The 14,294-nt window shown below is 40.8% G+C and overlaps 1 protein-coding gene across 1 annotated transcript in view; it reads left to right on the top strand.

Moving 5' to 3' along the window:
* The window catches only part of LOC308102270 (GTPase IMAP family member 8-like), a 39,547-nt gene extending 25,961 nt beyond the window's left edge, over positions 1 to 13,586 (top strand). Inside the window, exons 5-10 of the mRNA XM_080451905.1 lie at positions 5,927 to 5,975; positions 6,070 to 6,756; positions 7,672 to 8,361; positions 8,965 to 9,083; positions 10,272 to 11,127; positions 11,357 to 13,586. Coding sequence (XP_080308031.1) covers positions 5,945 to 5,975; positions 6,070 to 6,756; positions 7,672 to 8,361; positions 8,965 to 9,083; positions 10,272 to 11,127; positions 11,357 to 11,583 — 2,610 coding nt within the window. The 5' untranslated portion in view covers positions 5,927 to 5,944 and the 3' untranslated portion in view covers positions 11,584 to 13,586. The remainder of the gene's footprint in view (positions 1 to 5,926; positions 5,976 to 6,069; positions 6,757 to 7,671; positions 8,362 to 8,964; positions 9,084 to 10,271; positions 11,128 to 11,356) is intronic.
* The last annotated feature ends 708 nt before the right edge of the window (positions 13,587 to 14,294 follow it).

The following is a 14,294-nucleotide window of genomic DNA, read 5'->3' as shown; positions in this document are numbered from 1 at the left end:
CCCAGACGGCTCTGCCTGCCTGTGTGACAACACACACACACACACACATACAGTAGGTTGCAAACAAACAAGTTCCAACAAGAGAGAACAAAAGAACCAGTTCTCTCTCACTCACTCACTCACTCACTCACTCACTCACACAAGATTGATCCCTTTGCCGTTGGAGAGAAAAGAATAGAAAAGTTCCCTTGTTTCTGTCCCTCGGCAAAGACATTGGCCCGGATTCATAAAGGGATTTACGACCATATTTTGTGCTTACCGGCATTTAGGACAAATCCTACACCTGCAGTCGGATTCATAAAAGTTTTTTGGTCTGTGTTTTTTGCGTCAGGTGCGCACGTTCTCAGGTCAGCCCCGAGGCTGTCTTACCAGGGCTGAAATGTGCGTATGTCTTTAGAATGCTTTATTCTTAACAGTGGCAAACCTCAAATAAAATATGTATGTGGCCAACTTGTGTCACCACATTTTTTTAAAGACAAAATATGAAAAAAAAATAATAATAAGTAAATTAAAATAAAATAAAATAGGCCGAGGCCTAATCATGACCAGCTTGTTCAAAGTGATTAATGGTGCTATATAAAGGACTTGGGGCGGCTCTCAGACTGGGCACTATGGCAGATTTTATGCTGTTAGAGCATTTGGCCAACCAAGCCATGAGAAGAGGACTGCGTGTCTTCAGGGACCGCACGAACATGTTTGAGGAGAGCGACGAGTGGCTCCGGTGTTGCCAGATTCTGTGAGAGAAATAAGCAACCATGTCTATGAAAATAAGCCCAAAAGAAGCTAGCCATATGAGAACTGTAAACCTATATATATATACACTGTATATATTGAAATGATATACTGTAGTGTATACATTGGAGATAGACGATCTACAAGCCAATCTACAAGCTCAAAGCGCTTTGTGATGCGTTGTGAGCTTGTAGATCTGCTATTTTCAAAAATAAATCTTGAAATAAAATGTGGAATATTTGGAAGATTTTTTAAACATTCTAACAACACAAATCTGGTAAGGGGCTCCAGCTGGCACAACACATTTTCAGATGGGGCTTATAGGGATAAATTAGCCTACATATTAACTTGGGGGTCCATGACATACAAATATTTGAGAACCACTGGTTAAAATAATTGAACAATTGTGAAGCAAGCCCAAATAATGAACTACACTTTAGAAACAAGCCCAAAAGAACGCACACCACAGCTACCAATATTTACAAGCAACTTTACAGAAAAATAAGTCCAAATTCGCTTATAATAAGCGGACATGGCAACACTGTTCAGTAAGGTGACAGATTTGATCAGAGAGAAACTGCTGAGTGGGGGCGTGGAGCAATGTAAATGAACCTCTCGGGATTTTCACGCCCAGCTGGCTGTCATTATAATATAGAGCTGGTCGTACGCACGTCTGTGATATACGAACCCCTTTGGGAATTGCACGTCCGTTTGTGAGTACCAAAAATACGACCTCCTTTACGAACTTTATTTACCCCATATTTACGACCCTCGCTATGAATCCGGGCCAATGAAACAGAAGGAAATAACATAGACAAATGTCGAGCAAGAGAGAAATAATTTAGAGAGAGAGAGAGAGAGAGAGAGTGACAGAAGACTGACATTTTGTTCTGGCAAGAGTGAGTATCTGCATTAACCACTGAGCCACAAAGAAATATAAGCCATTGTTTTAAAAGCCAATCTACAAGCTCACAACACATTACATCATGACATGTTGAGAGATTGTAGATCTGGTATTTTCGAAACATTTCAGAAATGTTTCAAATTATTTATTTATTTACCTGGCCTTTAATAACATGCCCAAAATGCGGATGCCAGGGTTAAAGAGGTTACCAATTCTAAAGAAAACCTTAAGACTGCCAGGAGGCTAAGACAGGCATTAAATGTGGCATGGTGAAAGTCTATTCCGTATTTGGGATTTCAATAATTGGGTCTTATCAGTACAGTTAGTGTTTCTATTGCACATTACATGAGCAAATGGCCATTTAGGTGCAGAGGTGAGTGGGTGAGTATTAATATGTACAGTATGTGTGTTATTGTAGAGGTGAGTGGGTGCGTGTCATATAGTTATTGTAGAGATTGCTGGCTTTTCAGAGAACAGTGTTACTTGAGGTCAGGAGGAGATCGAGTTCTACCAGTTCTACCATACCAATCCCAAACTATTTTTCGGATTGGTATGGTAGCTTCGATAGTTGTGGTTTCTTTCCATAGTGATATCTTGATGAGAAATGTTCTATCATGATGAGAATATCTTAGACCTAGCATATTTGTTTTTGATTGATTGATTGATGTACTTTATTTAGTAAGACATGAGAATGGCAGTACATGGAAGTACAAATTCACAATACAAGGTCTACTAAACTGGGAGTCTCATTAAGCATTAAGCTTGTTTAAGATGAGATCCCCATGCACACAAATCATGATACATATAAGAGACAGACAGATATACACACTACTGTACAGAATGTCATACGATCAGTTTACAGGTTACTGGTATGAAGAGTAAAAAATGTGTACAAGAGAAGAAGGAGAAAGGGGGGGGGTAGGGGGGTAGATTAGGACTTGGGGTAGGTTAAGACTTGGACAGGGGCCATTTTAGAATTGCAGCCTCCTGAAGGTGTATCTTTAGGGCAGTTTTGAAAGTGAGTAGGGTTTTACACTCCTTTACTCCTTTTGGTAGGGCATTCCACATTTTTGTTTAATAGCATGAGAACGAGTTCATTCCCTTTGTTGAGCCAAATCTGGGTTGAACATGATTAGTGGAGCTGCCTCTGGTGTTATGATCATGGACTTCTTTAACATTTTGGAAGTATTTTGACAAATACAGGGGGATCCCAATGTTGTGGTGTATCTTGAAGACCAGGCCCATAGCAAGTTGCTGTACAAGTTGCTGTCCTCAACCCTAAGCCATCCAATCCTAGCAAAATGAGCAGGGGTTAGATGGGTTTTGTGATTGAGGCCAAGAAGTAGCCTTACAAGTTTGTTTTGGGATGTTTGGAGCCTTGTTTTTAAATCCTTGGAGGTGTTGTGATACCATGAAGTGCATGCATAATCATAATAACCTTGTATGAGGGCCCCTGCAAGAATCTTCAGAGTATTCTTACTGACTAGACGATCAATCCTCCACAAATAGCGTGTTCTTTTGTTGACCGCTTTTTCTGCGTTTTTGTTACCGGAGAGGTTTGCCTCCAAGATGGAACCCAGATAGGTAATTTCCTCCTTTCTTGTGATTACATCATCACCCACTTTGATCGTGAAACTCTCAGCCTTGCTAAGGTTAGGACTGGACCCAAAGAGGATGGATTCAGTTTTACCCAGGTGTAATGAAAGTTTGTTGTCGGAGAGCCAGATGCAGATCTTGTTGAGTTCAGAGCTGAGAGTTTTCTCAACCTGCAGCCTGTCCCTGTCCGAGACTAGCAGGGCCGAGTCATCTGCGAACAGGAACAGTTTGCAGTCACAGGCTGAAGACATATCATTCACATATATCAGGAACAGTAAAAGTCCTAGTATACTTCCTTGAGGAACGCCACAAGTCACTGGGAGGGGAGGGGACTGGGTGCCGTTTACTTCCACTACTTGCTCCCTCCCTTCCAGGTAGGATCATCCAGTTCACCGACGTATCATCAAAACCTATTGCTTTGAGCTTATTGATCATAATTGGGTGATTAACGGTGTCAAAGGCCTTCTGGAGGTACAGCATGACCATGCCGCAATATTTGCCCTTGTCGACATCTTGTTTGATAGAGTCGTTCAAATAGAGAAGGCATGTGTTAGTGGAGTGGTTTGTTCTGAAACCAGATTGGAATTTGTAGATTAGATTTTTCTCGGCAAGATACTTATCGACCTGTTCACTACTTTTCCATGACTTTCGAGATGGAGCTAAGAATATAAATAGGGCGGTAGTTGCCAGGGTCTAATTGGTTTCCTTTTTTGTACAGAGGGGTCACCCTTGCTTTTTTGAAATCGTTAGGGACCCGTCCCTGTATGATGGAGAGGTTTATTATTTGGGTAATGATTGGAGCAATGGAGGCGGCTGAGTCTTTTAGAAATTTGGAGGGGATATTGTCGAGGCCTGTGGCTCTGTGTTGATGAAGTGCACTCAATTTTTGAAACACCTCTTCTGTTGTCACAGGGGAGAGTTTAAAATCATCTTTGCGTACACCCTGTTTTTCGTAAAATGAGTCAACATACTCTTCACCATAGCTCCCAGAGTGAGGGGGTAGTTTTTCAACCAAATCTGACGGTCGTGCTACGGTCGTGAAGAATATGTTGAGGATTTTACTCACTTCACGTTTGGTTGTAGTGAGAGTGTCATTCACCTTGAGGTTTATGTTTGTAAACCTGGTTTTAATTTTTTTGCTGCAGCCTAGTACGTTGTTGAGTAGCTTCCAAAGCTCTCGTGGTTTGCTTTGATTTTCCTCAATTTTGTCATCGAGGTAGCTTTTTTCAGCTAACAGGAGCATGCCATTAACCTTGTTTCTTAGCATGTTTTTTTCTTTATTGAGTTTAGCTACGTGGGATTCGAGACCTTTGTTAAAGTATTTGGCGAGTTTGATCCTGCCTTTATGAAACTCAGAACACTTTTTGTTTCTGACTTTCATGGCAGTAAGGATGTCCGAATTCATCCATGACGATTAATTGTCGATTGTCGTTGAACATTGGAACATTATGGATAAAAATTACATTTATGCTTTTAGGCTTCGTAAACAAAAGGTGCACAGGGCATATATGACAAATAACTTTAATTTAAATGTAATAATGTTATACTGGATAGTAAACAGTAGCTCAAACGTTTTGAGCTTGTAGATCTGCTATTTCCAATATTTTAGATTTTTCTTATTTCAAATGATTATGACGATTTTGCAAAAGATAATTGCGATTAGGCGATTATGTCATAACAAGATTGCGGCTTTCAAAACCAGTCCTATATTGTGCTCATCAGATCACCGAGTTATGGCCATTTGAAATGTTAGACACTGCTTTAGTGCCCCTTATGTATGCAATTCAGTTTTTCAGACCCTGACGTGGCTCCTGGTGTGACTATTGTCATGGCAGACCCCTGAACAGTGTTTTTGCCAAGTTTGGTAAGGATTGGCACAATCAAGCTTGAGGACACCATTCAAAGTAATAGGGCGACAGAAAAGAACGGGGCACCTGGCCCCTGGTGTGACTCATGGCAGACCCCTGAATAGTGTTTGTGTCAAGTTTGGTGAAGATTGGAGCAACAGTGTGCCTGTGGACCCCGCCTGTGGACCCCTACATGGGCCCTGGGGGCCATGTAAGGGGCGGCCTTATCCATTGAGTTCAATGGAGAAATGGCGACATGTTATATTCGGTTCCTCAATGTTTTATTCAATGTTAAGGGCCCCCAGGGGCCCTTAACATTGTATAAAACATTTCTAACACAGAAATAACACATACTTTTGCCACACCACTGCCAGCGATTTTCGAGTGTTTTCACTAACCTTTGAAAAATCATAGAATATTTATCTCCATTATGATCGATCCCCCGATCATAGTTTGGTGCGTATTGAAGCAACGGTGCCTTACAAGTCTGCATGTTACGTTTGTGACATCCAACGTCGGTCTGCCTGCCCGTCCACCCACCCTCTAGGCAATTTTAATATAGGAAGGATTATGACAGGCCTAGATTCTGGTGTGCAAGTTCCAACTCGGCTAATAGCAACGAGCAACGGTTTGCTCACAACGCAAAACTTTGGTCTGAACTAGACTTTAAATCCCAAATCTTCGCTTTGCGGCTATATTTTATTTGATATTTTTCATTTTGGACTCTGACTTATGGCTGTATGATTGTACAAGCACACTACAGCAAATTCCTAACAACTGATGTGTACCTGTAACGTGTCAATGATGATAATATTGTTTTTCACTTACTTATTTTACTGTTTTACAGCCAACAACAGCTGACAGGATGTCCAGTGGAACCTCGACTTCTGTCCCATGTGAGTTCTATTAAAACAGACAAAATTAGCAAACTGATACTGATTTGGTCTCATCTTTGATCTTCATGAATATAACTTTTAATTTTCCAAACAGGGGAGAACAGAATCCCGACAGACCTGAGAATTGTTCTGCTCGGAGAAAGACATGGTGGAAGAAGTTCTGTGGGAAACACCATCCTGGGCAAAGATGTTTTTGACACAAACAGAAGAACAGCTAAGACCGTTGTGAAACAAGAGTTAGTGTCAGGGAGAAAGGTCACTGTAGTCAACACACCAGGATGGAAGTCTGCTTATCCCTTAGATCTGACCCCAAAACAAACTCGGTTAAAAGTCCAACAGAGTGTGTATAAGTGTCCTCCAGGACCGCATGCTTTTGTCCTAGTGATGCCATTAGACACCACAAATGAAGGGACATGGATGTCTGTAGAGGAGCATATGAGTCTTCTCGGTGACCGAGCATGGAGACACACTATTGTGGTGTTTACTGTAGCTGATAAAGATAAAATGAGACCCGTTAGAGATCTCATTAAGTCTGACTTAATATGTCTCACTAAGAAATGTGAAGACCGCTTCCATGTTCTTAACATCTCTGACAGAGGAGATGAAAGGCAGGTTACAGAGCTGCTGGAGAAGATAGAGCAGATGGCTAGAAATAGTTGTCACTATGAGACAGAAAAACACACCCCAGATGAACTAAAGGAGATGGAGAAAACTATCAGAAGAAGAGCAGAGCAAAGGAGGGCAGATGCTCATAAACAAACAACTGGTCATCCAGATATTGGTATGTTTTGTTTTACCTTGTCAAAAATAATATTTTATGTACATTTCCAGTTGATTTAATGTGTATCAATTAGATTTATTAGATATTGCTAATACTACTTGTGGCTATGCATGTTGGGAACAATGTGTTCTCACACAAAGATGCCTTCCTTTTCCTCCGTCCCAACATTACTGCGATTCTTCACATCACATTCTTCCATATTATGGCTATTGTCCACTTTCTGTTCCATTTATATTGGCTATGCAGCACAAACGTTATGTGAAGCTAGGCCAATCACTTAAGCCGACGGGTCGATTAGCCAATCAGGGATATATACTGGCTAAGCAGCTCAAACGTGAAATGGCGCTCCAGTAATCCATGAAGAGCGAGGAGGCAAGGATTAGATGCGAGTCTGGAGGAATTGAGCAGGTTGGACTGAATGCCATATTCCAACAACAAACAGCATGATTGTGTAAATAAAGATCAAACCATTATTTAATTTGTTGCTTCAGTAGCTTTGATCACTGTTATTCAGTGGGACACTTTCACTCTCAGACCGTTCCTACATATGCATGCATGCACTGCGTTGTAATTTTTTTTAGGATAAGAGCAGATTAAAGTTTTGTCGGCTCCAAAATATCGTGCGGAATGAGCGTGTGAGCAGAGATTTGGGTATTGGAATTTGGCTACTGAGAATGTGTGAGCGCTGGCGCTGCACACCCCGGAGTCGTATGAGACACACACACCAAGTGTGAGACCATTCGGTTGGACGCTTTCTGCGTTACGCCAGCCACAGAGTGAGACAGACACAGAGATGTCACAAATTAATAGAAGGAAGAGCATAGCTTTTATTAACCTGGATATGGTGGCATTGTTCCTTAAACAAAAAGGCATCAAAGTGAAAGTAAGCAAATGTTTTGTCTGTCTCTCTGACAGGAATGACTGACCTCCGGATTCTGTTGATGGGAAGGCGTCGGTCTGGGAAGAGTTCGACAGGAAACACCATTCTAGGAGAAAGTGCTTTTAAAACGGATCAGAGGTCAGCGCACTGTGAGGTAAAACATGGTGAAGTAGCAGGGAGACATGTTACAGTGGTAGATGTACCAGGCTGGTTCTACAACAGTCAACTACAGGATACTTCAGAGATGGACAAACTGGAGATCCAGAGCAGTCTCTGTACTCCTGGACCACATGCTGTTCTTATCTTGGTTCCTGTTGATCAAGCATTCACCAACGCACAGAGAGTAGCAGTAGAAGAACACATGACACTTCTGACACAGGGAGTGTGGAGTCACACTATTGTAGTGTTCACCTATGGAGACTGGCTGGGAGACGGCATAATAGAGCAGCACATTGAGACCGAAGGAGATGACCTCCGCTGGCTTGTTGACAAATGTGGGAACAGGTATCATGTCTTCAACAATAAGAAGAAAGAAGACACTCAGGTCACAGGGCTGCTGAAAAAGATAGAGGACATGGTGGCAGTAAACAGAAGTGGACACTATGAAGTTGGTGAAGATGTTTCAGAGATGTTGTCAGAGAGGAAGAGCAACATAGAGGAGCATGTCCAGACATACATGACCAACACACGCAAACAAAGAAATGCTCTGAAAGCTCTCTTTGAAGGTGATGTTTATAAACCTATCTATCTAGTTATCTGTCTGTCTTATCTATCTTATTTTGATTGAATTGATTGAATATTGTATTATCATCATTATCATCCTTGGGCTACTATGGGATGCAGTATCCAATAACTAAACAGATTTCAATTCTTACGTCACTCCTTCCTTCTGTTTATAGCGCCAACAGGAGGCCGACTTATGCAAACAATTTTTTTTATATTACTCCTTCAGATTTTTTTATTTCACGCAAATTGTCTATAGTCAAGTGATCAAGACGGATCTGTCCGATTTTTCATATTCCATCCTGATTGGCGAATTGCGAACATTGCAGGCCCACAATAACCTACCTGACCTGGCGGAGACCTGTGCTCCGAGGAGCACTTTTTCTAGTTCAATTATCCTTTTATTATGCGTTTCTTTTGCTTAATGTTTCGTATAAAGCACATGTAATTGCCTTGAAGTTGAAATGTGCTGTACAAATAAACTTGCATTGCCTTGCCTTGCCTAGTATGTAATTATTCACAGCTGAGACTGTGGATCCAGGCCCGAGATACAGTAGTTGAATCAGTGTTAAGTGAACTAATGATGATGAGTTTGTGTCTGTCAGGAGAACATCAGAGTCTACCAGATGTGAAACTTATGTTGGTGGGTGGAGAACAGTCTGGTAGGAGTGCAGCTGGAAATCACATACTGCAGAAAACTATGTTTATAGAACGTACATTCAAGGTTAGTAATATTATATGAATGTTATGTTATATTCAATAACCTCAAAATTAACATTAAAGAGATGAAATATAAATGTTTTCCGATGACAATGTGTATCTGCTGTCATAAATGTTGGAGCCATCATGGGACCAATGTATGTTTAGTATGTTTCCACTTAAATTAACGTGAAACAATTAGATATGGTCAGTGGTTTAAAGTAACTAAGTACATTGACTGTACTTAGTTACTTAGTACTTAAGTACTGTACTGTACTTAAGTACAATTTTGAGGTACTTTTACTTTACTGGAGTATTTCCAATTGTCTGTACTTTTACTTCCACTCCACTATCTTGGAGACAAATATTGTACTTTTACTCCACTACAATTATTTGAAAACTTTAGTTACTAGTTACTTTGCAGGTATAAATGATTACATCATGAATTAACCACTTCAGCCCTATTTTATACCTAGGCCATTTGAAAATAGCCGATCTACATGCTCACAACACGTCGCACTACGACACGTGGTGAGCTTGTAGATCTGCTATTTTCAAACATTTTAGTACTTTTACTTTTGGTACTTTAAGTACATTTTGATACCAATACTTTTGTACTTTTACTCAAGTAATTTTTTTATTCCGTACTTTTACTTGTAACAGAGTACTTCTACATTGCAGTATTGATACTTTTACTTAAGTAAAACATTTCCGTACTTTTTCCACCACTGGATATGGTATATACATTTACATGAATTTGGTATATACATTTACATGAATTTTTTATTTGTCTTTACTATTCTGGTAAGACAGGAATGTGTAATACAATTATTCACTGTTTCGTGTTAGCAAACGGTCACTGTTAGCTATTGTGCTTACATATTGTAGCTCTATGTTGGTGGCTATTATTACTATATTCAGATACATTTAGGTTGTTCAATTATTCGATTGTGTTCCTGTGGCACTGTTAGACAAAGTGGTGGCTAATAACATTGTAGCGTTTAGTACCCTGAACCCGGATAACCAACTCACCAGTCAGGCATGTAATGGGCAAGGCCAAGGGAGCTAGCTCCCTTAGAGGAGCGAGTTACGGCCGGCATTTTGTGGGGTCGCTACACTACATTCAGAGAGTTAATCTCTGCCAAGTTTCAGCAGGAACTCTTCAATGAGGACAGAATATTCTGACTAACATACAGTAAACCTTATATTTCAGGAGTTTAAACCCCAGACAAAGCCGATTGCAGAATGTGTCATACGACAGAGACGAGTTTCTGAAAGAAATGTGAGTGTGGTGAACTGTCCAGACTGGCCGACTACACCTCCATCACAGAAGACCAAAGATGACCTTCTACAAGGACAGACTCTGTGTTCTCCTGGACCCCATGCTGTCCTGCTGACTGTCTCCGTCAGGTCCTGTTTCTCTGAAGCTGACAGGAAATCAGTGGAAGAATACATGGAGCTGCTAGGGGACAGAGTCTGGAGACACATTCTGGTTCTGTTCACTTGGGGATGGTGGCTGGGAGGGAGACATGTTGAGGAGTACATCGAGTCTGAAGGAGAACCTCTGAGGTGGCTTCTGGAGAAATGTGGCTACAGGTACCATGTACTGCAGTTCTCTGACTGGGACATTTCAGAAGTAAAAGAGCTGATGGAGAAAATAGAAGACATGGTGATGAGGAACAGAGGACACTTTGGACTCTTAGACTCAAGACAAGACTCTTCTCCTGTGTCTGTCAAGAGAAGGTCTTTCAGAGACACAGGACACTTCCTGGTGGGACATCACACAAGACAGAAGACACTGCTTGAAAAACTGAAACAAAAGCGACTATTTACTGCTGAACAGTGGAACAAACGAGAAGAAGGATGTAAGAAGACAGAGGAGGCATGGAGGAGGAGAGACGAGGAATGGCGGAAGAGAGAGGAGGAATGGATGAAGAGAGATGAGGAATGGAGGAGGAGAGAGGAGGAGATTATAAAGAGGATGTTGAAGTTAGTGGTGACAGAGTCAGAAGAACCAACCCTGCCAGCTCTCAGGAGAAGGAACAGCATGGAGCACCTTCCTCCAAGTTGTGAGTATTGATCTTACTTAAATGTGATCATGCTTATAGTGAGCTTTCTTAAGATAAACACTTGAAAAAAAGTTACATACACTTTCATAAAGATTCCACTTTTAGCAATGGTGCTCATAAACATAATATTATTATTTTATTATCACTATTATTGTTATGGTTAATGACATTTGCAGTTCTTTCTTCTTGTATTAATATCATTGTAAATGTCTGTTGTCTTCTGTTCCAGTGAGTGGTGGAACACCCTCTGAAGCAGGAAGTTTTTACTGCAGGTCACCTGCCAAGGTTTCTGATTGGCTGTTGAATCAACCTGGACCAATAGCGCCCTCTTCAGGATATGACACAATGAGTGAATCAAATTGGCTTCTGTGGACAGACTCTTCAGAATATGTGTCCACGAGTGAAGCTTTCAGGCAGACAGTGCATAAAAGGAGTGGATCATGGTACAGTATATAGCAGTATTTCCTGTAGGGATATGGGTGTATTTGTGGCATTTGCTACCCACAGCAGATACCCACAGCAGATTTTCAATATGTCCAGGACTCATCTGCCTGCCTGCTCACCAGTACCTGTTCCAGACACCATATTACACCAGTCCTCCACGACCTTCACTGGCTCCCGGTCAAACAAAGAATCCACTTCAAAATACTACTCACCACCACCTACAAGGCACTGAACAATCTGGCTTCCCCCTACCTCTTTGACCTCCTCAAATGTCACTGGTGATGCCAACCTCCTTGAGGTCCCCAGGACCAAGCTTCCCCAACCCATATGGAATGCACTCCCCAATACTCTCAGAGAAGCCCCCACCCTCCAACCTTCAAAAATGCTCTCAAAACCCACCTCGTCAATATGGCTTTCCCCAGCTAACTCCACAGCCCCCTTTCTCATCATTCCACTGTTTTTATTGATTTCATTCCTTGTCTTAGCCATTTCTTAGTTGTTATTTTGTTGTTTTCTCCTCCCCCAAATGTAAAGTGTCTTTGGGTACTTAGAAAAGTGCAACATTTTTATTTATTATTATTATCATGCCCACAGCAGCTGCCAAAATTGTAGTGTACATACTGTTCAACTACTCTCTGTGACCATCTATGAAAAAAGGGGGGAAAAGAAATACTACCATGATAAGCCGTCAATATGGATGAACCCCTGTGGTATTCTGCCAGGAGACTTGGAGATTTTTGCACTTGATACGTTACTGCTTTCTTGTTAAAGTAAACATACTGAGCATGTTCAGTAGAGTAGACTTGATTGGTTGAAGTCTATTCATTTTTGGGTTCTGTCGTGTGCCTTCTACCAAAAATGTCAACTTTGAATAACCCAAAGTTTGAATAACCCAATAACTCTGTGTGGAGTTTGCATGTTCTCCCCGTGTTCCCTAGGGTAGGTACCCTCAAAAAAACATGCAGTAATCCTGGTCACTATACTGCCTCCCCCTGGCCAGCCGGGGCGCCTGATGAAGGGGAAAGGAACTGGTTGGAATAACGTGTTCCTTCCACGCGCTACGTCCAACCAGGGAAACTCTCCCCTGTCAAGTGACAAGAAGGCCAGTTGGCTCTCATGCATTGAAGGAGGCATGAGCTCGGCCCTGGCCTCCCTAGGTTGGCAGAGGGAAGGTGGTGCCCAGGATTACATAGACAGTTAGCACTGGGTGTAAGATATAGGGGTTACAAAATCGTGGGATAAAAATTTTAAATACATTTAATAAAATAAATAACCCAGTCATTTTTTTTGTGTGGCTGTCTATTTCTCAAAATGTGAAAACCAGCAGGGTGTATATCTTGTATATATTTTTATATGTATTGTTTTTTACAAATCTCTTAGTTACACCGACATCGTTCTTGTGAAGCAGTTTGTGATTATTGATGAAGATAATAAAGATCACTAGATCTGTGGGAGGGGAGCCGGGGAGGGAGACGACAGCTTCTGTACAAGCTCCACCACTTTGTTTCGTAGTTCTTTGCTTGTATATGTATATATTGTACAGTTGAGAGGGGAACTACATTTTTAAAACAACCAAGAGTTAGTTCTACTTTGAAAAGTATATGTATTTCTGTTTGTGGTGTGAAGCTGTGGAATGGTTTGCCTGAGATTGTTAAACAGAGTATTCATTATGCAATTAAAAAAAAGGTTCAAACAGACTACTGGACAAATACAGAATGGAGTGATTGATGGATTTATTGACCAACTTGTTAATTGATCAAATGTTGAATTGACAGATTAGGGTACTTATGTACATTATGGATTTATGTTTTTGTTTAGTTTTGTTTGTTATGTTTGTTTATGTTCTTCACAATTCTTCTTTCTTGTTAAAAAGTAACAAAATGTAAAAAGGATAGGCATTAATAAGCTACTAGCTTCTGCCTATACCTTTTCAATCAGGCTAAAAGAAAATGTTTTTTGGAACGTCTCTCTGTGCATTGTTCAAAGAGTATCGAAATAAACAAGTAATTCATTCATTCGTACTTGTATATTATACACTCTACTCATAACAGGACTATTTGAATATCTTACCTGTTCTTCCCTTTCCTGAAAATTACAAATGATGGTAGCTTATACGAATATCAATTTCACCCACTTGTTACACATGTAAATCTGTGATATGACGATAAAGTTGGATATGAAGTTCAAGTACTTGTCATTGCGATTCTGCAGTAATATAAACAGTGCATACAGTTTGAGTCTCCCCTGAGGAATATGACATGCCAAGCATGCCAGAACACACACATATAGGCTTCCAATATTTATGTCATTACGGACATAGGTATTTCAGACAGCAGGTCTTTGTTTGCATGCCATATGAACCAATTTTGCGAGGATAATAATCTTTATTGTCAAGCTAACAGTGTCTGCCCGCAAATAGTTATACATATATCAGTGAGGCCTGGCATACCACATCTAGCCGGACCGCTGCATCTGGACTGCTGATGCGAATGCCTCCCTGGGATGTATGGACTTGTTGTATGGCACAGCAACAACTGATCATATCCCTCTTGCAATGTCAATAAATGTTGAGCAGTGTCTGGCTTATCAAGTGATGATGGGCACAACAGCATAGTAAAGGTAGACTGGACTACACTTACAGAGGTAGATTTACAAAAACTTTTTATGCTCATACAGAAAAACTTTTAAGTAATGTTCATATGCAAAAACACGATTCTGTGCAG

The sequence above is a fragment of the Gymnoscopelus braueri genome (genome assembly GCF_963280865.1).
Source record: "Gymnoscopelus braueri genome assembly, chromosome: 15".
NCBI classification, from domain to species: domain Eukaryota; kingdom Metazoa; phylum Chordata; class Actinopteri; order Myctophiformes; family Myctophidae; genus Gymnoscopelus; species Gymnoscopelus braueri.
Note: the sequence above shows the minus strand (reverse complement) of the source record. Positions and strands in the feature narration are given on the sequence as shown.